The sequence below is a fragment of the Schistocerca cancellata genome, chromosome 6 (assembly GCF_023864275.1).
Source record: "Schistocerca cancellata isolate TAMUIC-IGC-003103 chromosome 6, iqSchCanc2.1, whole genome shotgun sequence".
NCBI classification, from domain to species: Eukaryota; Metazoa; Arthropoda; class Insecta; order Orthoptera; family Acrididae; genus Schistocerca; species Schistocerca cancellata.
In genome coordinates, this window is record NC_064631.1 from 348656637 (window position 1) to 348681249 (window position 24613).

A 24613-nucleotide genomic window follows, 5' to 3' on the forward strand; every position below is an offset into this window, starting at 1 on the left:
CCGGTCTAGGAATGGTAGAACGATGGGTTCGATGACGGTTTGGATGTACCGTGCACTATTCAGTGTCCCCTCGACGATCACCAGTGGTGTACGGCCAGTGTAGGAGATCGCTCCCCACACCATGATGCCGGGTGTTGGCCCTGTGTGCCTCGGTCGTATGCAGTCCTGATTGTGGCGCTCACCTGCACGGCGCCAAACACGCATACGACCATCATTGGCACCAAGGCAGAAGCGACTCTCATCGCTGAAGACGACACGTCTCCATTCGTCCCTCCATTCACGCCTGTCGCGACACCACTGGAGGCGGGCTGCACGATGTTGGGGCGTGAGCGGAAGACGGCCTAACGGTGTGCGGGACCGTAGCCCAGCTTCATGGAGACGGTTGCGAATGGTCCTCGCCGATACCCCAGGAGCAACAGTCTCCCTAATTTGCTGGGAAGTGGCGGTGCGGTCCCCTACGGCACTGCGTAGGATCCTACGGTCTTGGCGTGCATCCGTGCGTCGCTGCGGTCCGGTCCCAGGTCGACGGGCACGTGCACCTTCCGCCGACCACTGGCGACAACATCGATGTACTGTGGAGACCTCACGCCCCACGTGTTGAGCAATTCGGCGGTACGTCCACCCGGCCTTCCCTCATGCCCACTATACGCCCTCGCTCAAAGTCCGTCAACTGCACATACGGTTCACGTCCACGCTGTCGCGGCATGCTGCCAGTGTTAAATACTGCGATGGAGCTCCGTATGCCACGGCAAACTGGCTGACACTGACGGCGGCGGTGCACAAATGCTGCGCAGCTAGCGCCATTCGACGGCCAACATCGCGGTTCCTGGTGTGTCCGCTGTGCCGTGCGTGTGATCATTGCTTGTACAGCCCTCTCGCAGTGTCCGGAGCAAGTATGGTGGGTCTGACACACCGGTGTCAACGTGTTCTTTTTTCCATTTCCAGGAGTGTATGTTCATAGTAAAGCTTGTTTTCCATTCTATTAGAAATGATAGCTATTCTGAATCAACATGCTGAGACTGTGGCACAAACCATGGTTAAAAATTAGTTGTTAATGTTCGGTAATCCAGAAATGTGATTATGGGTCAAGACACTAAGTTCATGACATAGCTGACAAAGCAACTTTATTGTTTGTTGTGACTTTGTAAATTTAGAACAAGTACCTTACAGCCGCAAGCAAATGGAAGAATAAAATGGGTTCCCAGGTTGACGGGGAAGATGTTGAGTCACTATGTCAACAGTTATCACAGTGACTGGGATACAGTATTGCATGTAGTTTCTGCATACAATTCGAGCAGTAGTGCCTTTGTTTATCTTTCATGTAGAACATTCCCTATTGAACTGAAGAAAAGAAGTCTTAGTTTCAGAAGTGCCATAATATGTTTGGTCTGGATACTCTGAATTAGATATTGATCATGTATGTCTTTTTATTTAAACTTGTGTCTTTCAATTGAAAATGCATCTCGAGCATATTTCAATATCATTAGTTGGCAAACCATGTTTATTATAAACAACACAGTGCTCAAAGCCATAAACAAAATCTTATTGTTTATTGCAGAAACCATTGTAGAACTGGTTCTCTACTCTGATGTTTCTCATTATCTTCGATACACATTTACATATCAGTTTGTCTTGATGAAGAAATGCAAAGACATCATCAACAATTTATGTAACAACTGGACATAGGGAATGGCAGTGTCAGAACCATCTCTACATTGAGCCAGTTGGTGATTACTATCAACACATGGGTGCCCATGCCTGGGGGCAGGGAGGGGTTGCTCTCAAGCACACAAAAAATATAGTATAGTCAGATGTTTTTATTTCAAGAAAATGATTTACAAGTCAGTATTACATAGGTTTTTCACTGGGTCATAACTAGAAGGTTTTTATGGCTACTTATAAGTCACCATTCATCTTCCAAAATGTTAAAAATACTCCACACCTCCAGGTCTAGCCCACCCCCATCACCTTTCTATCCCAATGGTGCCCATACAGTAGTTTGTAGGGGGTGCTAAGACCCAGGGTATGAGGTATTTTTAATATTTGGAAAATGAGTGGTGGCTTGTAAGTAGTTAGAAACCTGTGTAATACCAACTTTTAAATCATTTTCTTGAAAGGAAAACATCTGACTACACAACATTTTTTTTTTCCTTTCCATGAGAGCTATGGGCAGCCTGTGCCCCCTCCCCTGCACCACCTTTCCCCTTGCCCCTAGGTATGAGTGCCCTTGTCTCATTCCCCCAATCTATCATATGGATGCCTGTTTCAATCTGAGCATACAAATCAGTATGGGCTTATTTCCTATAAACCACATGTTCCAAAATACCATCAATCTTCCTCCTGACCAACACATCAACTGAGGGAAAACAGCCATCCAGTTCCACCTCCAGTATGAAGTGAATATTCAGGTAGATTGAAGTCAGATATTCTGAAAATGCTTGCAGGTTTCAGTGCTGTGGACTCCACAATGTGTTCCTTGATATCTTCTGTAAATGATTGGCAATAATAGATGCCAAAGGAGTCTCCATCTCAAATCCATCTATTTATTAATATACCTGGTCATTGCCTGGAAAGTAAGTGGAAGTCAACAAATGTTCAAATAGGTTGGTTAATTCAGCATAAAATCTAACCTTAATTATACATATGAATTGGACAGAAGAATGTGAGTGAAGAGATAGGCTCTATCAAATCTTAGTAAAATATTTTATTTGTCCAAATGTAATCTCTTTTACCAATGTAAGAAATACACCAAGTTCTGAATGTGATATACAACCAAACTACTGATGGGCTCAACAGAGTAGCAAGGTGTTTTGCTGCATGGTGTGTTGGAGCACCAGTGTTACTGACAATAGGCCTAAGAGGAAACTCTTCTAATGTGGATCTTCAGAAGGCCAATAATTTAAGGGGAACAGCACAATAATGTTAATACTCTTGATAGTCTCTTGTGATAAGGAACTTTTTTTCAGGACGTTCTTAGCATTCCCTCAACCCGTTTTGTCGGGTCAGCACTGAGCCTGTAATACACTCAATCATATAGTAAACACTGCATATTTGAATGTATTCCTGCCTGTCCAACACAAGATTCACACTAATTTATATTTTCAGGCTGATTGTTGTCACCACATGGCTCAACATGACTGGATACTTCATAACTTGGTTTATAGGATCGACCATCATCTGAAAGTTTGTCACTTTGACGTCATCTTTTGCCAGAATTTTTATAGCAAGAGACAGATCAGACACACATTGCACTATCAGCCCACTGTGAATCAGATGAATGATGGAAATGTAGAAAGATACTCAAGTCTATGAACTTTCTCCTTTACGTATATTGCATTTCCAGTGGGACTGATCACATGATATGAAGTGGGTTGTTCAACCACCACCTAAGATCAGAAGAATGATCTTAGTTTGTGTGATGTGGATGTGTACTGTATCCCTTGCAGTTGTGGCTTTTTTATACGTTGATCAGACCAGACTATCAGGACTATGGAGGACCATTGTATTGAGCATGAACATCACTCATGCTTACAGCAGGTGAGAAAATTTGCTACTGCAGAACATTGTGCTTGCACTAGTCGCCCTATGGAATATTACATCATGGAGGTTCTGCCATGCACGTTCAGTTATTGAGGGAGTGTTATTAAGAAAACAACTGAGGCCAAATTAACAAGATATGACCTTCTCAATACAGACTGAGTATTATGCTTAAATTATGCTTGTAATTTTACTCTCTCCCTGGTTAAACAAAAGAGGGGCCAAGCATCTTCCTCACACAGTATTCTCTTTCTGCATTATGCCTTGAAAATGACAGGATGTGCACCTTATGAAATATCATTGGTTGTTGAAAATGCCACCAGGCTGCGCTCCTTAAGTTGTTTGAATATTTTATATTTTGGGAGAAACTCAGATTTATACATATTAACTGAAGCTGTAAAAATACAATAGATTCTTCCAAAATGTAAAAAGAAACTTATGTCACTCAAACAATGCGCTACAAAATTGGATGAATGCCTGGTGCAAGGTTCTCATACTACCAGTATCTGTTGTTGAAGGCTTCTTTACTTTTCATTAAAGAGGTATTATCATAAGATTGACTGTAGTACTCCTTAATATCTATGCCATCAACTTTAAAACCTGCTCAAGCCTTGAAACACATGTTTAGCTTTGCGGCCCTGGTCAGGTATAAATGTTAAAAATGTTTCATAGTGATGTGTTCCTCTAAACACTTGAAAATTACAGTAACTGATCAAAATATCCTTATAATGTTTCGCTGGTTCTAAGAATAATCTTGAATATGCAACTTTTTTAGTTGTTTCTCACTGAATGGGTAGTGTAACTTTTCAGCAAATAAATAAGCCATGACTTATGAAGCATTCCTGGTATCTATTCATCATATCAAGACAGTTTTTGTGGTACACTAACTATTAAAATGATGTAGTTGACATGTTGTAATTAATCTATTGCCAATTTATATCTACAAAGACATAAACAAAAATCTCATTCACAACTAAGACTCTACTTGGGTAATGCCATGCTAAAACAAAAATGTGACTTTCCATGGCTAGTATTATGGCTCCATATATAACACACAACAATTACAATATCTCTCTACTTATTTCTTAAACTGTGCATAATTAAATTTACATTCGGAATTTATGTGGTGGTCATGAAATTGTCCACAAAATTTAGCATGAAAATCATGACTAAACATGTCTGATATAATTAGTATATTCAGATAATTCTGTTTTAGCATTCAGATTCCATGAAATATACATTGATAACAATACACTGACTAATTAATTACTTCACAATTACACCATTACTTTGGCCCTAATACGATTTTGGCATCATTATACTGAATTCTATTGTTATCACTACTGATCTTTTTTATATTACTCTTAAGAGGATGATTTCAGTCTGTGTTTACATTTGGTTTAACATATCTTGGGTTTGTTGTACAGTCTTTCTATAAACTGAGCAGAACTGAATATTATATACTTAGTTTCATTACAAGATAATTACTGTAGTTTTCATAGATACCAAAAGCAAGTAATGATACAATGTAAACATCTGCATACATGTTTGTTGTACAGTCTTTCTATAAACTGAGCAGAACTGAATATTATATACTTAGTTTCATTATAAGATAATTACTGTAGTTTTCATAGATACCAAAAGCAAGTAATGATACAATGTAAACATCTGCATACATATGACTTTGCATAAAGACTATGTGATAGTATGAAAACCTCTGACGTATAGGATATCATTCTCTGCATTTTATACTATCCTATACTGCTACCTTACAGCCTTAATCTACGGTTGAATGTGATCACATAGAAAACTATTTTGACTTCTTAATTTGAGAGATAACTTCACTGAAAACTCACTTGTTAGTTAGATGCACAATTTACTCACAAATCGTTGATGAAAGGTGGTTGCTGAGTCCACTTCTACAGTTTGCACGGTTCAACAAGTGATGGCTTAAAAAGCCATTTTTATAGGTTCTTGTTTGTATGAAATGAGGTATCCAAAAAACTAGCTTTCAGTGAAGTTGTACTCACTTCAGATTGCCAAAACTATGTTAAATATTGTTTTATAAGTTTTAGCAATTTTGTCAACTGCAGTGCCACTTTTATTTTATTGTATAATTTTGTGGTTTGCACCTAAAGGGTGCAGACTAGATAGCGTGCACATAAATGCAGTCCAGCTAACTCTTTGATGCAAAAAGCAAAGAATAATATTGCTCTTTGAACCAAATTATTATTCTGAGAAGCAGTACCTATTGTTCAATGGTCTTTGTGCTACATGCAATGTAGTCTTACAATCTCAGTGATATACAATAGACCACCACTCAGCAGTGGATGTTTAGTGTGTCAGTTTATAATTTCAGTTACTGATTGTTTGATGTGCTAACTGCATTCTGATGCCATTCTTCAACATTAACTATATTGTTGTATATAGCAATCATTTTCATTGTTTTACAGTTTCACTCACAATTAGCATCTGTTAATGATGCCCTGACAATGTATAAGTTTCATCATTAATTGGGTCACTGGTGCTCTCAATACACAATTGTATAGTGGCAGTTTTCAGTCTTCAGTAAAGCTGCTCCATGTAATCAAAATTTGATCTGAAAATTTCTCACATTGAAAGTGCATATTGCTGTACAAAATAAAGATATATATTTTCTTATTTGTTTTTATAACTTACAAATTATAATTTATATATGTATTGTCAGAGAGAATTATCAACAAACTTTTGTATTAAACATCTAATTTTGTGTACCATTTTAACTATTTTAAATTAAGTATGCTCATTGTTATACAAATAAATGAGAGAAATGTATTTTGGTTGAACGCAATATCTGCATCAATAACAAATCATTAAGTGACTGGTTTTACAGTGAATGTAACAAACTGCAAAACTTTTTTGTGTCTATATTCTGACAAAATTTTGTTTCAGGTATGCTGCACTCACAATTCAGAAATATCCAGTGGTTACTGCCAGCAATATTTTCATTGTCTGTTGCACTGCTAACAAAATTAATATGTGATGTATACACTTACAAGGTAATAATTTTTTTATTTTTATCTTAGGAAGTCAGTGCAAGATACCACATCCATGAAGTTATTGAACAACTTACATTTGCTTAACAAAAGATATAAGAACTTGAATGATTCATTTTTCTTTTACATGTAATGAAGACTGAAAACTTTGCTGGTTTTCAGGCAATTGCTTTATTGAGCAAGAAGATGCACAAACACACACACACACACACACACACACACATCTATGACTACACTGCACTAGCTGAATATCCTGTATAATTTGTAATATATTCTTGAATGAATTTTTTACATTCCAACATGAGATAATATGTGTTATAGAATCCAGTGCATATCATTCCAATATTTCCAATACATTAACTGAAGTGCTCTCAACCCATACCAAGAAACACTAGGATGTTAACAGTGTAAGTCATGCCCCTCAAGTCTTTGAAACAAATGTGCCACTTCCTGATTTCCATTTTACTTATGCTTTGAGTTCTATGGAAAACTGACGAAGAATTTCAGTAACATACCACAATAATAACTGAAACAGGTTGGTCTGTGAATAGTGACTACACAGAGATATGAGTGACACTTCATATTCTTGGAAAAGAACACTTCCCTGAAAATTCTGAAATAAAAGTCCACTTGAAATAGAAGGTAAATACTTTAGATGTAAATTGAAGATTAATTTTAAGACAGCAGCATACATTTTGCCATAACAAGTCTTCAAGTAAATTTCCTTTGAGGATGGGGAAGAGGGGGAGGAGGGGATTAGGATTTAACATCCCCTCGACAACAAGGTCATTGGAGATGGAACACAAGCTCGGATTAAGGAAGGATGGATAAGGAAAGCAGCTGTACCCTTTAGAAGGAACTATCCTGGAATTTGCCTTGAGCAATTTAGGGAAATTGTGGAAAGCCTAAATCAACATGGCTGAATGCACATTTGAACCATTGCCCTCCTGAATGTGAGTCCAGTGTGCTAACATATGCACTACTCCATTTAGTCTTTGAAGAAGCCTTATTGCTCATTGTTATTTATATGATTTAATACATGTGTACAAATAGTCAAATTGCATCTATGTCCATACTCTGTTAATCACTATGAAATGTATTGTGTAGAACACTGGTTTTTGAACACTTATTATGATTTCTTCCATTCCTTTCTCAAATGGATTTCGCTAACTTTTAATAGCTTAATGTTATCTCTATGAACTCCATGACATCAATATGCAAGGGACTTAAATTTCATTATTTTCGTACTGAAATCTATTTTGTGGAATTTTCTAAGCAGATTTATATGTCACAGACTAGGCCATTGTTAAAGTGCTGCCCATTTCATTTTTTCAGCATATCCAGTACACAATCCTGCTAGTCAATAAGCCTCTGAGCTTTATACCACTATCTTTTTTACGCTTAAAACCTCTTATAGATATGACCTGAAGTGGTACCCAAGTAATTATGGAATATTGCAGAACGAGCAAAACAAATGTTTTGTAACTGAAATCTTTCATATACAAACAGCAGTTTCCCAGTATCCTACAAATTAGTTTATGTGACTGTCATTTATTATTTCTGCACTTTCTTACTTCTAACTATTTGTAAACATGACCAATCTTAGATCTGATTCGTTAATTAAGAATTAATGGTTTACTACATTTTTATGTTTTGTTATGAGTGTGGCTTTGAAATTATCTGCATTAAAAGGTAGTTATGAGTATTTGTATCAGGCTGGTGTTTTTTCAAGTACTAGCTGTATATTATTGGGTAATATTTCTTTATAGTTTCTTGGCTATGATCATATAGTTAGCGAGTGGTTAATGAAGACTGATTTTATCACTTGACATTACTGCCATCAGCATGTTTATTTGCTGATGACTCACAGCAAATACTGGATTTAAATGATCTGCTGATAGCAGATGTTATGTAAGTTGAGCGTAGCCCTTTAAAAAGGGCCATTAGAATCTCGTTTGGGTGAAAGCCTAGAGACTCTTGTAAACCCCTGTTTAAGAAATATGGTATTCCCCCATTACCATGTGTATACATTATGGAAACCCTTTTGTTCTTTAAATTAAATGTAATAGGCAAGGACCAGAGACTACAAAAAAACTGTGATATACATGAGCACTTTACCAAACAAAACAGACAAAACAGAAACTTACATATGACTCAAATCAGCACAGCACTGTGCCAAAAAGGTACTTTTCACATGGGAGTTAAGCTTTATAACAAACTTCCTGAAAACATAAAAGCTACCACTGAGGACAATACATTTGGAAAATCTCTAAAGTCATATTTACAGCATCACTGCTTTTACTCCATTGAAGAATATTTAAATTTATGAAATGTATTATATAAATACTTACGTGTAAAGTGTATTATTGTAAGCTTAAATATGTATGCCTTGAAATTACTTTCAGCCTGTATATTTATAACTTGACTTATCCAATGTCTTAGGCATAAGCTGCTATGTAGACAACAGGACCAATAAAATACAATCTACATACTACAATCTACCTATGTCCTCATGAGGATGGTATTAGGAGCAAATATTTGTCTCCTTGTCCATTACTAGTTACAACATTGGTTCCTTTACGGAACTGTTCCAGCAAAGTTGGAAGAGCAGTACTTGCAATGCCAGCACCTGTGGCAAGAGCTGCAATATCATGATAAACTACATCATGAAGAGCTATGATAGCAGCATGAGAATCTGCTGAAGCTCCTACTGTGCCACAAGCAGCCAACTCCACTCTCTCTTCCCAACCCTTTGTTTGTTTTGATGCATCAGAAAAGAAGTCGGAAACATATCTCCACCACTTTTTGCTGTAGTGTGAGGAAAATAATATTGTTCCTTACAAATAAAGTGGCTTTGTTACTATCTTCTATCAGTTACTGGTTGAAGCGTTCAAGGGCTTTAACCCCTCTCTGAAACAAGTTATAATTTTATTTTTCGAAACCAACATAGTGGTTGCTTGTGTGAATTTTCATGTAAAGAATGCAAATTATCTTCCACTAAGGACTCTTACTTCTTCAACACAATATGCAGAAGTCTCAAGTATATAACAGTGTGCAAAATTGTATTTATTTGTTTCCCATTAAATTTAACTACAATAGCTTCTGTAGGAAGAAATACATTATATGTACTATGAACTAATAAATGTAAGTTAAATCATTATTTTCTAACTGCCAATCTTAAATTTGTTTCAGAAAAAAGTTGATATAACTTATTTATATATGGAGGAAAACATCTCTGATATAAAAGAACTGGCTGACATACTGAAGAATTATACTACTTCTCAACATATACTGGTAAACATACAGAGAGTATTTGTCAAATCATATAGAATTCTATTTGTGAGCTTATAAATTGCTTTTCTAACAAATTCAGCTGTAGTAGTCAGGTTGTAGTCAAAAGTATTTGTCAATACCTATATGATCAACAACTTTGAGAAAACCGCACCTTAAGTCACAAATGAATGTTTAATCTTCCCAGTCATTAAAGACAATGTTTTCTAAACTTCTTGCTTATGGTGTATTGCCTCACATTTCTTTTTAACCTTAGATGGTGTTAGTCTGGTTAATTACCTCTGTAGCCTATCAAAAAAATTGAAGAACATAAGTAAACATTTTGTTTGTGACAAATAGCCCCTACACTACAACTAAATCTTAACTGAAATTCTGTAATGATTTTTACTACATAAAAAATGTCAGTGGTGATGTGATTTACCAAGAATTAATCACATTATAGTGTTCTACATTCATTGTGTGGTTTTCTTTCATTCAGTTGGGTCAGCTTTATAAATTGCATAAGAAATTCATATTTTTCAGGAGAGAGGAGTTTTCCTTGCTTGCAACAAGGAAAATGAGAATGAAACCCAAATAAACAATATGAAGGTAAGTTCCTGTAATGGAGTGCAAAACTGAAACTTTGGTTATTGTTTCAAGTAGGTTTCATAAAGTTGTTTATTGTGCTGTGTCACTAAAACTGTGAATATGCTGTGGGGTCCTCATCTTACCAGTTATCTAATACAGGGCACTTTAGTGGACTGTCTGATGGAATGGACCATAGGATTTAAAAGGCAGAGGAATGAATTCAACCACCATATTCATGGAAGTACATGATTACTAAAATTACAGGGACACAATATGGTAGCCCAGTGATGAGCCATTCTGTCTTCTAGTAATTTTAAAGTTATCACAAGTTAATTTTTCTTTTGGTTATTGATTTTTACTTTGTGAGTTGGCAGAGAGTAATTACTTAGCAACTTCTACTAATATACCATGTTCCCTACACACTACCTGGTAGTATCTGAAAGCTTTTGGCATTCCATGTTTCCTCTGTGAGAGATTTGCCTCTTGTGAGCATGCTATGCCCATGGATTGCTTTTGTTTATATAATAATAACAATAAGAACAATTATTACACACATCAAAAAAAGTTCATCACCCCAATTTCTAGATCTCCTGAAGATAGACATTGACTGTGGATATTGTATCACAGACACAGGACCTTTTACTGTTCAGAGATGTCACTAACCCCCCCCCCCCCCCCCCAAAGATGTAAACAAACATGCATGTGCAGCGCCTATTACACGGAGGGGGTCTGACAGCTGATCAGTTCCAGTCTTTCCACCAGGAAGGAGGTACACGGGTTTTATTGTCTGTAGTTCAACCATGCCATACAGTCAATACTGCAGTTTGATTGTGTCCGCATTGTTACTTTGTGCCAGGAAGGGCTCCCAACAAGGGAAGTGTCCAGGCATCAAGGAGTGAACAAAAGCCATGTTTGGACATGGAGGAGATATAGAGAGACAGTAACTGTCGATGACATGTCTCACTCAGGCCACTCAAGGGCTACTACTGCAGTGGATGATAGCTACCTATGGTATTATGGCTCAGAGGAACCCTGACAGCAATGCCACCATGTTGACTAATGCTTTTCATGCAGCCACAGATGTCATGTTACAAGTCAAACTGTGCACAATAGGCTGCATGATGCGTAACTTCACTCCCAACATCCATGGTGAGGCCCATCTTTGCAACCATGACACCACGCAGTGCAGTACAGATGGGCCCATCAACATGCTGAATGGACCACTCAGGATTGGCATCACGTTCTCTTCACCGATGTGTGTCATAAATGCCTTCAACCAGACAATGGTCGGAGACATGTTTGGAGGCAACCTGGTCAGGCTGAATGCCTTAGACACACTGTCCAGTGAGTGCAGCAGTGTGGAGGTTCCCTACTGTTTTGGGGTGGCATTATGGGGAGCCAACGTATGTCGCTGGTGGTCATGGTAGGTGCCAAAATGGTTGTGCGATACATGAATGCCATCCTCTGACCGATAGTGCAACCATATTGCCAGCATATTGGCGAGGCATTCGTCTTCATGGACAACAGTTTGCACCCCCATCATGCAGTTCTTGTGAATGACTTTCTCCGGGTCCGCCGCTCGTGGTCTCGCGGTAGCGTTCTCGCTTCCCGAGCACGGGGTCCCGGGTTCGATTCCCGGCGGGGTCAGGGATTTTCACCTGCCTCGAGATGACTGGGTGTTTGTGTTGTCCTCATCATTTCATCATCATCCAGGAAAGTGGCGAAATTGGACTGAGCAAAGGTTGGGAAATTGTACGGGCGCTGATAACCACGCAGTTGAGCGCCCCACAAACCAAACATCATCATCATCATCATCACGACTTTCTCCGGGATAATGACATTGTTCAACTAAAGCGGCCAGCATGTTCTCCAGACATGAACCCTATCGAATATGCCTGGGATAGACTGAAAAGGGCTGTTTACAGACGATGTGACCCAACAACCACTCTGAGGGATCTACACTGAATCACCATTGAGGAGTGACACAATCTGTACCAACAATCCCTTGATGAACTTGTGGATAGTATGCCATGATAAATACAGGCACACATCAGTGCAAGAGGACGTGCTACTGGGTATTAGAGGTACCAGTTTGTACAGCAATCTGGACCACCACCTCTGAAGGTCTCGATGCATAGGGATAAAACATGCAATGCATGGTTTTCATGAGCAATAAAAAGGGCAAAAATGATGTGTATGTTGATCTCTATTCCAATTTTTTGTACAGGTTCTGGAACTCTCTGAACCAAGGTGACACAAAACTTGTGTGTATTATTATTATTTCATTTTTATTGACTGAAAATAGTGATTATTATAATTATTATTATCATTACTTCATGTGTCTCCACAGCCTTTCAGTATTACACAAATCTATGAGTTCTTAAATTGCATCTACACATTGACAGAATAAGTTAAAAGTTGCACATAGTGGCAACAGTGGTTAAAACCCAAAGAGTGTTTACTCTTGGTGAGCATACCATTTCTTAACTGGTTCTTATGGACAGCAGCTTGCATTTCGGTCTGCCCTGCAGCTTTTTTTGTTACCATTTGCTGTATTTGTGTCAACTTGACATTTACATTAGAATTAACTTGATCTGTGGCATTGTCATGAGTGAGTGTAGATGGAATTATGCTTTGAAGCAGAGTTGTTTTATTTATTTTGTATCATGAAAATGATTCTAGCAAACATAGTGTTTGTTTGATATAATTTTAAATGTTAATACTGTCATTATCCTAAGCCAATTCTCTAGCCTGAAAAAACCCCATACCATTACACATCAACATGCCAGAAGGAAGATGTAGCAATTGGAGAGTTACATGGCTTCTGAGATGAACTTCAAATTCAGCCTAATCTTCAGAGACTACAGATGTGGTAAACTTATGACATGAAGTGAATTTTGCCTTAAACACATAAGAACACACTATTCAAGTGAAACCTATGTTGAGTAGAAGTGATTTTATAGACTGTGAATTCTGACTGTATGCAATAGACGTGGACATAATTAGGCATGGTTTCACAATTAAGAAATCTAATTGAAAATGGATAGCATTGGAGAAGACTTGAATGTTTGTAAAATATCCATAGACAATTATTGGATTTAGAAACCAGTATAGTTTCTGTTTTTTCAAACAGTAGTGTAACTTCAGAAAGTAATGAAATGATTGAAACAATACTGTGTTCAACATTGTTGGCTGGAAGCCCAGATAGTGGTAATAGATTGATCAGTAGCAATATGGTTATTAAATTTCTGCAGTGAATAGGAAGTAATAGAGAAAAACAGGACAGCACAGACAAAATCAACAAATTATTTAAGGAACTAAAGAAGAGTATGAACAAAATTGGTAAGCAGTTTAAAGAGCAGAAGGGAGTATGGCCGAAACTGGTAAACAATCAAAGGAAAAAGGGAAGAATATAGACAAAGTTGAGCATGCCCTTACAAAAACACTGGAAGGTAAAATTGACATTGTTGTTCAAGAATCAAAACGAATCATTTACTGACCTTAAGAGGGATCTCACTAACATACTCATTACTGCAGCGAGGTTTGAATTTCAGGGACACTATGATAAAAATGAATGTGAGGTTTTTGAAGTAAGAATATAGCTTCCTGAAAATCATGGTCAAATACAGAAATATTGATACTGTGACTCCAAAAATACATGCTTTGAGTATCAAAGTTGATGATAATAATGTAGAAAAACAAAAGAGTAATTAGTAAATTAGTCACTCAACTACAACCCCCATAAAAAATAAATGCACTGAAATCATCACACTTGCAGGGGACAACAGCCATCTTAAAGGAGAATAGATCTGCACTGATCTGTGCTGATTATTACAGGTTTTACATCTATACATGGGAATATAATGAACATTGGCCAGTATCAAGAATTAAGTCAAGTAACAGATTCTGACTGGTGAATTTATCTACCATTCTTGAAAAATAAACCACAAACAGCTGTTGTATGTTACTTTAAAAGCACTTCCAGTTTCACAACATTAGAATTGTGTCAAGGCCCCTTGGAACCATAGTCAAAATTAAAGGATCATACGACAGCTGTTTGCGTTTTATTTTTCAAGAATGCTTACCTTGAGCTATGGATGTCCATATTAGAAAGTTTTCTGTTATTCCGATTATTTATCAAACAGGTTACATGTGCCCAGAAAGACAGAGGGTAGGCATATGAGTTAGAAACACGAAAAATGGAGCATATATGTGGAGAATCAACATTTCTGAAGATTACAGGCATTTTGAAGACTTTAAGTTGCATTCTTTAACAAGTACTGACCTCATTAAGAAGAATGGGTGGCAAAAACTATGTTAGCGTATGCCAAAGAATTTTGTATGAAATTATGGTATAATTTTTTCTCTAGAACAGAAAAAACAGTCTTGGCTGAACAAGGTAGGTTTATTTAATCTTCATCTGTGATGCATTTTACCTGTTCTAGGTGTCAACAGACAGTCTGGGTAAATTACAAATTGGTATAAGTATAAATTGTTATCGAAGACAATAAGAAATGAACACATTAAAAATAACAAAAGGAAGACATATACCATTGGGCTATGGAGTGCAGGACCACTTCTGTTTTTCGCAGAGTGGTGATGGGTATAAATTTCAACTCATAAAATATTGCACTATAACTGAGCCTACTGATAAAAATTCTTGCTAATTATGACTATGTCTTCAAGGGGTCTTGACACTTGCTTGGCAGTCTAGTTGCTGGCATAACAGTGAATGTTCACTATGTTGTTAATGGACCATATTTTTGTTCATGGAGCTGTTTCTTTATGAGCATGTTAATGTTACAGTTGGTTTTCTGGTTTATCATTGTTTATGGCTTTGTTGTTCAACATTTTTCTACAAATTTTTAGCTATTTCCTTATTTTTATTAGTGCCCACTTATTGTGTGTGTAACCTACCCATTATATGGGTGTATTTTGCACTTGTGAGTTTTTTCTGCTCACTGAATTTGCCTATTTGCCTAAGTCATGCACTCCTTGCACACTTTAGTAGCTTTCTTTTTCCTACTGTCATGCCTCTTTTCATGTTCTTGTAGGTGATGTAATAACGTACTGACAGTGGCTATCTGACTGTTACCTCCCAGTTCTTTGGGACTCTTAATCATGTCTGATGTCTCAGTTATGAGTAGGAAGAATTTTATTTGTGATAAAATGAAGTATTGACAGTGGATACCTGGCTGCTACCTCCCTGGTCTATGGAATCTTAATTACACTTGTTGCCATGGTCACAATTAGCAAGAATTATTATCAGTAAACTCAGTTATGGTGCAGTATTTTATGAGTTGAAATTAATAATCCTCACCATCCTCTGAAACACAAATGTGACCCTGTGCCCATAGTCCAAATGGTGCATGTCTCCCTTTCCTTATTTTTAATTTATTCATTTCTTCTTGCCTTTAATAGTAATTCATACTTATACCAGTTTATAATTTCCTCAAATTGTCTGCTGATGCCTGGAACAGGCAGAAAGCATCACATATGAAGGTTAAATAAACCTACCTTGTGCAACCTACACTGTTTTTTCCTGTTCTAAAGATCTATTATCACTGCTGTACCAGTTCTACTGCAATATTCATGTAGTGGAATGATTTGAATTCTAGCACTTATCTTGATTATAATTCAATAGGAAACAAGCTGATTACAATTATAATCAAACAGTTGCTGATAACTGTGGGTGAAAAGTTGGTACTGTCGCAACACATGGATATTGGAGGACTATAATCATTAACTGTGTTTTTTAAGAGGAGACACAAAGCAGAGATAACAGTTTTCAAGAGTGAACAAACCAGAATATGTGGCCACCATGTCAAGAATATCACAACAATATGCATTACTTTATTACTAGATCTGTGTCGTTTACCAGTCATGACTGGGCAGACTGCGTCAAGATTAATTACATATATACATTTTAAAAAATATTCACAAAATTTAGACATTTTTACTTAATAGAAACAATATTTGTTTGTCCATTCACTTTGGTCACTATTAAAGAATTAACCAATGGAGTACAGTGGGCATTCTTTCAGGTCCTGTGCTACTCTCCTTCTGAATATTCCTAGTGGCAGGGATTGCACTTCTTGAGGCAGTGAGTTGGAAAGCTGTCTTGCATTCCAGTCAGTCAACAATTGGGTATTTTGATGCTCCCCTTGTTATGGGTATTGTGATTGTGTATATCTTGCCTCATGCTGAAGACTCCTTGGTTTTCTTTCATGCTGATGAGACATAAAAACATATACTGGCTGAAGACTGTCATAATTCCTAACTGCTTGAATGTAGGCCTGCAGTGCTCCTGTCTTTTGCTTGATGTGATTATTCTGAGAGCTTTTTTCTGTAGAATTAGCACATCCTTACAACCTGCAGAATGTCCCCATAACAGTAGGCCATAATTGATGTGGCTATGGAATAGGGCATAATATACTGTTATGAGATATTGGTCATTCAATACACCTTTTAACCTCTTCAGAAGGTATATTACACAGGAGAGCTTGAAGCACACATACACTGTGTGTTCGTTCATTGTTAGTTTCCTGTCTACCATGAAGCCCAACAGTTTGATAGCCTCCATATTATCATGGCATCTGATGTTGTTAAGGGTGCTTATCAGATGTTGTGTTTTTTCTTCATTCATTTTCATTTTATTTTTAATGAACCATTCTTTGATGTTTTGGAAGAGTACATCTGTTTCTTGGAGTGATTCTGCAGCATTTCTTCCTTTGGCAAAAAGGGTGGTGTCATCAGCAAACTGTAACATATTGTTGTTATAACCCATATCATTGACATAAATAAGGAGCAGGAGAGGCCCTATGACGGACCCTTGGGGTACTCAATATTCCAGCTTTTGTTCTTGTGATGTTGCTCCATGGGTTGATACCACTTGTCTCCAGTTTTCCAGATAAGACTGAAAAGTTGCCAGAACAACACCTCCGACACCATAACACTTCAATTTATTGTGCAGTATCTTGTGGGAAATGAAGTCAAATGCCTTGCTAAGATCACAGAGTGTCAGTGCCACACTTTCTCTCTCTTCGAATCCTTGCCTTAATTTTCTGGTTAAGCCTAGTGCTGCCGTAAACGTTGACTTTCCCTTGCTAAAACCATGCTTTGTGTCCTGGAAGAGCTTATTTACTTCAAAATAATTCTGTAACTGAAGTTTCAGAACAGACTCCATAACTTTAGCTAGAATAAGAATGATATAAATTGGTCTGTAGTTGAACACTTCTCACGGGTCACCTTTTTTGTAGACTGGTACTGTCCGTGCTAGTTAAAGAAATTTTGGGAAGACACCAGAGGATAAGCATTTGTTAACTGGTATAGATTATGGTTGAGCAAGCTCTACCATAATTTTCTTCAGCATTGTGCCAGACATACCATAGATATCTTCGCTCTCTGAGTTCTTGTATGCCTTAACTATTTTTACGATAACCTTAGGGTTCACTTTCTTCCAGTTTTCAAAAGTGCAACTGGTTATGTTTCTCATGTGACTTGTGGGGACTAAGCCTGAGTCAGGTATTTCATTAATAGTATCTTTCACTATCCTAACAAAGTACTGATTGAAAGTGTCAGGGCTACCGGAATTTAAGGCTGAGGTGGGCTTTTTTCTGCACTCGTTTACCAGATTCTAAGCTGCTTTGTATGGATTGTGAGCCTCTTTAATGCACCTGTCATTGTATCTCTTTTTTGCCTCCTCCACTTGCTTTCTGTAAATTCGTTTGGCTCTTACATAGTTACAATGAAGCAGGTTTCTGGATGGGAGATCTCTAGCTGCTTTCATAAGGTCCCTGAAAATTAGCACAATGCATTTTAATTTGTTTAGCTCAGGTGTATACCACATCTTCCCTGAAGTAGGTTTGTCCCTTCCTTTAGCTTTGCCTGTGGGATACTTCTTGTGGATTTCTGGAAATAAATCATCAAATTTAGCTTTGAATGATTGGAACAGACATTCGAATGAGGCACTGGCCCCCATTCTTACAATTTTTTGCTGCCAGTTTACACTTTACAGGGCTATTTTAAGGTCATTTAGTCTTTCTTCCTTTATGATCCTTTTACTAAATATGTAACTGGAGTGCCATGAGCTTTGTTGCACTTGACTCGAGCATTTCATACTTATTTCCATTACTAATGCACTATGGTCAGCAATCATTGGTTCAACTACACTGATATTATAGTCCCAGATATTGAGGTTTGTGATAACTGTGTCTAGGCAGGCATCACCTCTTGTTGGCAGTCAGTTTGGAACAAACAGCCCATAGCTATTTATCAAAGTCATGAAGACTCTCTCTTTAGTGTTTCCATCACCTGTATGTCAGTTGAAATCTCCACACAGTGTAATTTTAGATTTAAGACATGTTAGGTAGAACAAACAGGTTTCCATTTGTGCAATAAAGGTTTCAAAATTACCATCTGGTGAGTGGTACACAGAGACAATAATAAGGTCAATATCTGTTAACGCTAGTGAAGCTAATGCTAGATCTAGGTGTGTGGAAAAGTTTTTTTAAGTCTATTTCCTTTACATCTACATCCACATTTATACTCCACAAGCCACCCAACGGTGTGTGGCGGAGGGCACTTTACATGCCACTGTCATTACCTCCCTTTTCTGTTCCAGTCGCGTATGGTTCGCAGGAAGAACGACTGTCTGAAAGCCTCCATACGCGCTCGAATCTCTCTAATTTTACATTCGTGGTCTCCTCGGGAGGTATAAGTAGTGGGAAGCAATATATTCGTTACCTCATCCAGAAATGCACCCTCTCAAAACCTGGTGAGCAAGCTACACCGTGATGCTGAGTGCCTCTCTTGCAGAGTCTGCCACTTGAGTTTGCTAAACATCTCTGTAACGCTATCATGGTTACCAAATAACCCTGTGACAAAACGTGCCGCTCTTCTTCGGATCTTCTCCATCTCCTCCGTCAACCCGATCTGGTATGGATCCCACACTGATGAGCAATACTCAAGTATAGGTCGAACAAGTGTTTGGTAAGCCACCTCCTTTGTTGATGGACTACATTTTCTAAGGACTCTTCCAATGAATCTCAACCTGGTACCCACCTTACCAACAATTAATTTTATATGATCATTCCACTTCAAATCGTTCCGCACGCATACTCCCAGATATTTTACAGAAGTAACTGCTACCAGTGTTTTTTCTGCTATCATATATTCATACAATAAAGGATCCTTCTTTTTATGCATTCGCAATGCATTACATTTGTCTATGTTAAGGGTCAGTTGCCACTCCATGCACCAAGTGCCTATCCGCTGCAGATCTTCCTGCATTTCGCTACAATTTTATAATGCTGCAACTTCTCTGTATACTACAGCATCATCCGCGAAAAGCCGCATTGAACTTCCGACACTATCTACTAGGTCATTTATATATATTGTGAAAAGCAATGGTCCCATAACACTCCCCTGCGGCACGCCAGAGGTTACTTTAACGTCTGTAGATGTCTCTCCATTGATAACAACATGCTGTGTTCTGTTTGCTAAAAGCTCTTCAATCCAGCCACACAGCTGGCCTGATATTCTGTAGGCTCTTACTTTGTTTATCAGGCGACAGTGCGGAAATGTATCAAACGCCTTCCGGAAGTCAAGGAAAATAGCATCTACCTGGGAGCCTGTATCTAATATTTTCTGGGTCTCATGAACAAATAAAGCGAGTTGGGTCTCACACGATCGCTGTTTCCAGAATCCATGTTGATTCCTACAGAGTAGATTCTGGGTTTCCAAAAACAACAAGATACTCGAGCAAAAAATATGTTCTAAAATTCTACAACAGATCGATGTCAGAGATATAGGTCTATAGTTTTGCACATCTGCTCGACGACCCTTCTTGAAGACTGGGACTACCTGTGCTCTTTTCCAATCATTTGGAAACTTTCATTTCTCTAGAGACTTGCGGTACACGGCTGTTAGAAGGGGGGCAAGTTCTTTCGCATACTCTGTGTAGAATCGAATTGGTATCCCATCAGGTCCAGTGGACTTTCCTCTGTTGAGTGATTCCAGTTGCTTTTGTATTCCTTGGACACTTATTCCAATGTCAGCCATTTTTTCGTTTGTGGGAGGATTTAGAGAAGGAACTGCAGTGCAGTCTTCCTCTGTGAAACAGCTTTGGAAAAAGGTGTTTAGTATTTCAGCTTTATGTGTGTCATCCTGTGTTTCAATGCCATCATCATCCTGGAGTGTCTGGATATCCTGTTTCGAGCCACTTACTGATTTAACGTAAGACCAGAACTTCCTAGGATTTTCTGTCAAGTCGGTATATAGAATTTTACTTTCAAATTCACTGAACGTTTTACGCATAGCCCTCCTTATGCTAACTTTGACATCGTTTAGGTTCTGTTTGTCTGAGAGGTTTTGGCTGCATTTAAACTTGGAGTGAATCTCTCTTAGCTTTCGCAGTAGTTTCCTAACTTTGTTGTTGAACCACGGTGTGTTTTTCCCATCCCTCACAGTTTTACTCAGCACGTACCTGTCTAAAACGCATTTTACTATTGCCTTAAACTTTTTCCATAAACACTCAACATTGTCAGTGTCAGAACAGAAATTTTTGTTTTGATCTATTAGGTAGTCTGAAATCTGCCTTCTATTACTCTTGCTAAACAGATAAACCTTCCTCCCTTTTTTCATATTCCTATTAACTTCCATATTCAAGGATGCTGCAACGGTCTTACGATCACTGATTTCCTGTTCTGCAATTACAGAGTCAAAAAGTTCAGGTCTGTTTTTTATCAGTAGGTCCAAGATGTTATCTCCACGAGTCAGTTCTCTGTTTAATTGCCCGTGGTAATTTTCGGATAGTGCACTCAGTATAATGTCACTCGATGCTCAGTCCTTACCACCCGTCCTAAACATCTGAGTGTCCCAGTCTATATCTGGTAAATTGAAATCTCCACCTAATACTATAAGATGCTGAGAAAATTTATGTGGAATGTATTCCAAATGTTCTTTCAGTTGTTCTGCCACTAATGCTGCTGAGTCAGGAGGTTGGTAAAAGGAGCCAATTATTAACCTAGCTCAGTTGTTGAGTGTAACCTCCACCCATAATATTTCACAGGAACTATCCACTTTTACTTCACTACAGGATAAGCTACTACTAACAGCAACAAACACGCCACCACCGGTTGCATGCAGTCTATCCTTTCTAAACACCGTCTGTGCCTTTGTAAAAATTTCCATATTCAGGGATGCTGCAACGGTCTTACGATCACTGATTTCCTGTTCTGCAATTCCAGAGTCAAAAATTTCAGGTCTGTTTGTCATCAGTAGGTCCAAGATGTTATCTCCACGAGTCGGTTCTCTGTTTAATTGCTCAAGGTAATTTTCGGATAGTGCACTCAGTATAATGTCACTCGATGCTCAGTCCCTACCACCCGTCCTAAACATCTGAGTGTCCCAGTCTATATCTGGTAAATTGAAATCTCCACCTAAGACTATAAGATGCTGAGAAAATTTATGTGGAATGTATTCCAAATGTTCTTTCAGTTGTTCTGCCACTAATACTGCTGAGTCGGGAGGTTGGTAAAAGGAGCCAATTATTAACCTAGCTCAGTTGTTGAGTGTAACCTCCACCCATAATATTTCACAGGAACTATCCACTTCTACTTCACTACAGGATAAGCTACTACTAACAGCAACAAACACGCCACCACCGGTTGCATGCAGTCTATCCTTTCTAAACACCGTCTGTGCCTTTGTAAAAATTTCGGCTGAATTTATCTCTAGCTTCAGCCAGCTTTCTGTACCTAGAATGATTTCAGCTTCAGTGCTTTCTATCAGTGCTTGAAGTTCCAGTACTTTACCAATGCAGCTTCAACAGTTTACGATTACAATACCGATTGCTGCTTGGTCCCCACATGTCCTGACTTTGCTCCACACCCTTTGAGGCTGTTGCCCTTTCTGTACTTGCCCGAGGCCATCTAACCTAAAAAACCACCCAGTCCACACCACACAACCCCTGCTACCCGTGTAGCCACTTGCTGCATGTAGTGGACTTCTGACCTATCCAGCGGAACCCGAAACCCCACCCCCCTTTGGCGCAAGTCGAGGAATCTGCAGCCCACACGGTCGCAGAACTGTCTCAGCTTCTGATTCAGACCCTCCACTCGGCTCTGTACCAAAGGTCTGCAGTCAGTCCTGTCGACGATGCTGCAGATGGTGAGCTCTGCTTTCATCCCGCTAGTGAGACTGGCAGTCTTCACCAAATCAGATAGCCGCCGGAAGCCAGAGAGGATTTCCTCTGATGCATAGTGACACACATCATTGGTGCCGACATGAGCGACCAACTGCAGATGGGTGCACCCTGTACTCTAAGAGTCTTGCATGCATATACAGATACACCACCATGAATTGTAGTAGTTCGATACCTTGAATTTACCATGTCCAAATATTCAATGGCTCTGTAATAGTCACCTTCTGCTTCATCTAACCAGTGTTCACAGATACATAAAACATCTGGTTTGACTTCTTCTACAAAGAATGATAGACACTGTATATTAACAACTGCTGTAACTATGGGTATATAACTATCATCTCTACTGTTACTTCCGTGAGATATTATGGGGCCTTGGGTTTTTATTTCAGGCACTATTTTACTGGGGCTTTGGTCGATCTCCGGAATAAAAAACACCTTATTTATTTATTTATTTCATGTTCCGTAGATCTCGTATTGTGAGCACGTCACATGAGATGTGGAATGAGTCAAACATACAAAACAACAAACATATAAAAAGATACAAAACAGTCTTCAATAAATATATAAAAAATGTTCTACATAACTGCATATAGTTACTACAAAGTTTAGAGGAAAAACAGATATTGTATATATCTCATGAACACAGTTTCTTTGTAGCTCTTCTCTATAAACCAATTAAAAAGTTAATTATTTTTTCTGATCATTTTTCTTCATGAATATAAACTGCAATGCATCTCCATTAACCAGGTACTTCTCAAAGTGAAGTCATGCTTGATGACTGCACAGTCAGAACACCCTGTTTAAATATTACCAAATTTTCAATGTCAATAATGCTTGTCCACATATTGTTGCTAACTGTGCTTAATATTCTTGTACCATGTACTTTTTTACATATTTCAAATAATTTTTTTGTGAGTGCAGCACTTGTGTGACTACCTAAACTTATTCCAGAAACATCTGCCTCAGTGATTGTCATTAAAATTTGTCTGTCACCTTTTTTTCTATTAATAAATCATTTGTTATCTAATGCACAATCTCAAAAATTTGTGTATCCATTCTTTCTACCACATATCCAAACTTTTTTAAGTTTACTTATATAATTTATTTTTGTGGCTCATATTAGTGATGTCTGTCATGCTTGTGTAAGTGATCACTTACGCTATGGTACAAAAATAGTCAGCCTACTTTTGTGATAATTTTATTTTTTTAGTGGTCAAAGATTATCACTTCACCTACCAAAACCACGTTTGTTATTTCACCATGGCAGACAAACTAAGGAATTTTGTATGGTAAGAAAAGAGCATGGTCTCATTTAGGAAAAGTGAAAAATGGCATAACAACTGAAAATGTAACCAAATTCCCTGAGAAAATCTTTCCAGGATATAGCAACTTTCACGTAGAAAAACTGGAAACAAAGGGTGTGAACAGCAGCTTCAAGATTGTTGTGGACTTCCATCTAAAGGACAAGGTGATGGACACAACACTATGGTCAAAGAATATTGTTGTCAGGTGAAAAAATTGTATGTACACTAGAAAGACTCAGTTTGCAAGATAAGTCTTCACAATACAGCCATCCCAATGATGTATCCAAAAACAGTCGAGCAGCTATCAGTATCAGTTGATTACCACTTCAAAAGCAATGGTACTGTAAATACAACTCCTGCTGACATGCCAACAGACAGAACAGTGACAGAAGCAGTAGGTCTACTTGAAAAGGTGAAGTCAACAAAAGCTACATTAACAGAAGCATCAGTCCCAGCAATTACAGAATCAACCAGGCAGCCAATAGTGTCACCAGCAACCACAAATGAGAAGACAACTACAACAGATAGAATGGTGTCTAGTGGAAGAAATGTTGTGCTGCCTTCCTGTTTCAATGATTTTTTATGTGCAGGCCTGAAGAAGAATAAGCCAATACCCTAAACAATGTCAAATGTTTACTACTACATGACTTTCGGCAGACTCCTCTGGAATC

The 24613-nt window shown here is 38.1% G+C and overlaps 1 protein-coding gene across 1 annotated transcript in view; it reads left to right on the plus strand.

The window, feature by feature from the left end:
- LOC126088321 (uncharacterized) overlaps nucleotides 1-24613 on the plus strand; it is a 54034-nt gene that overhangs the window by 19992 nt on the left and 9429 nt on the right. Inside the window, exons 2-4 of the mRNA XM_049906453.1 lie at nucleotides 6469-6575; nucleotides 9765-9866; nucleotides 10386-10451. Of these exons, the coding sequence (XP_049762410.1) occupies nucleotides 6469-6575; nucleotides 9765-9866; nucleotides 10386-10451 (275 nt within the window). The remainder of the gene's footprint in view (nucleotides 1-6468; nucleotides 6576-9764; nucleotides 9867-10385; nucleotides 10452-24613) is intronic.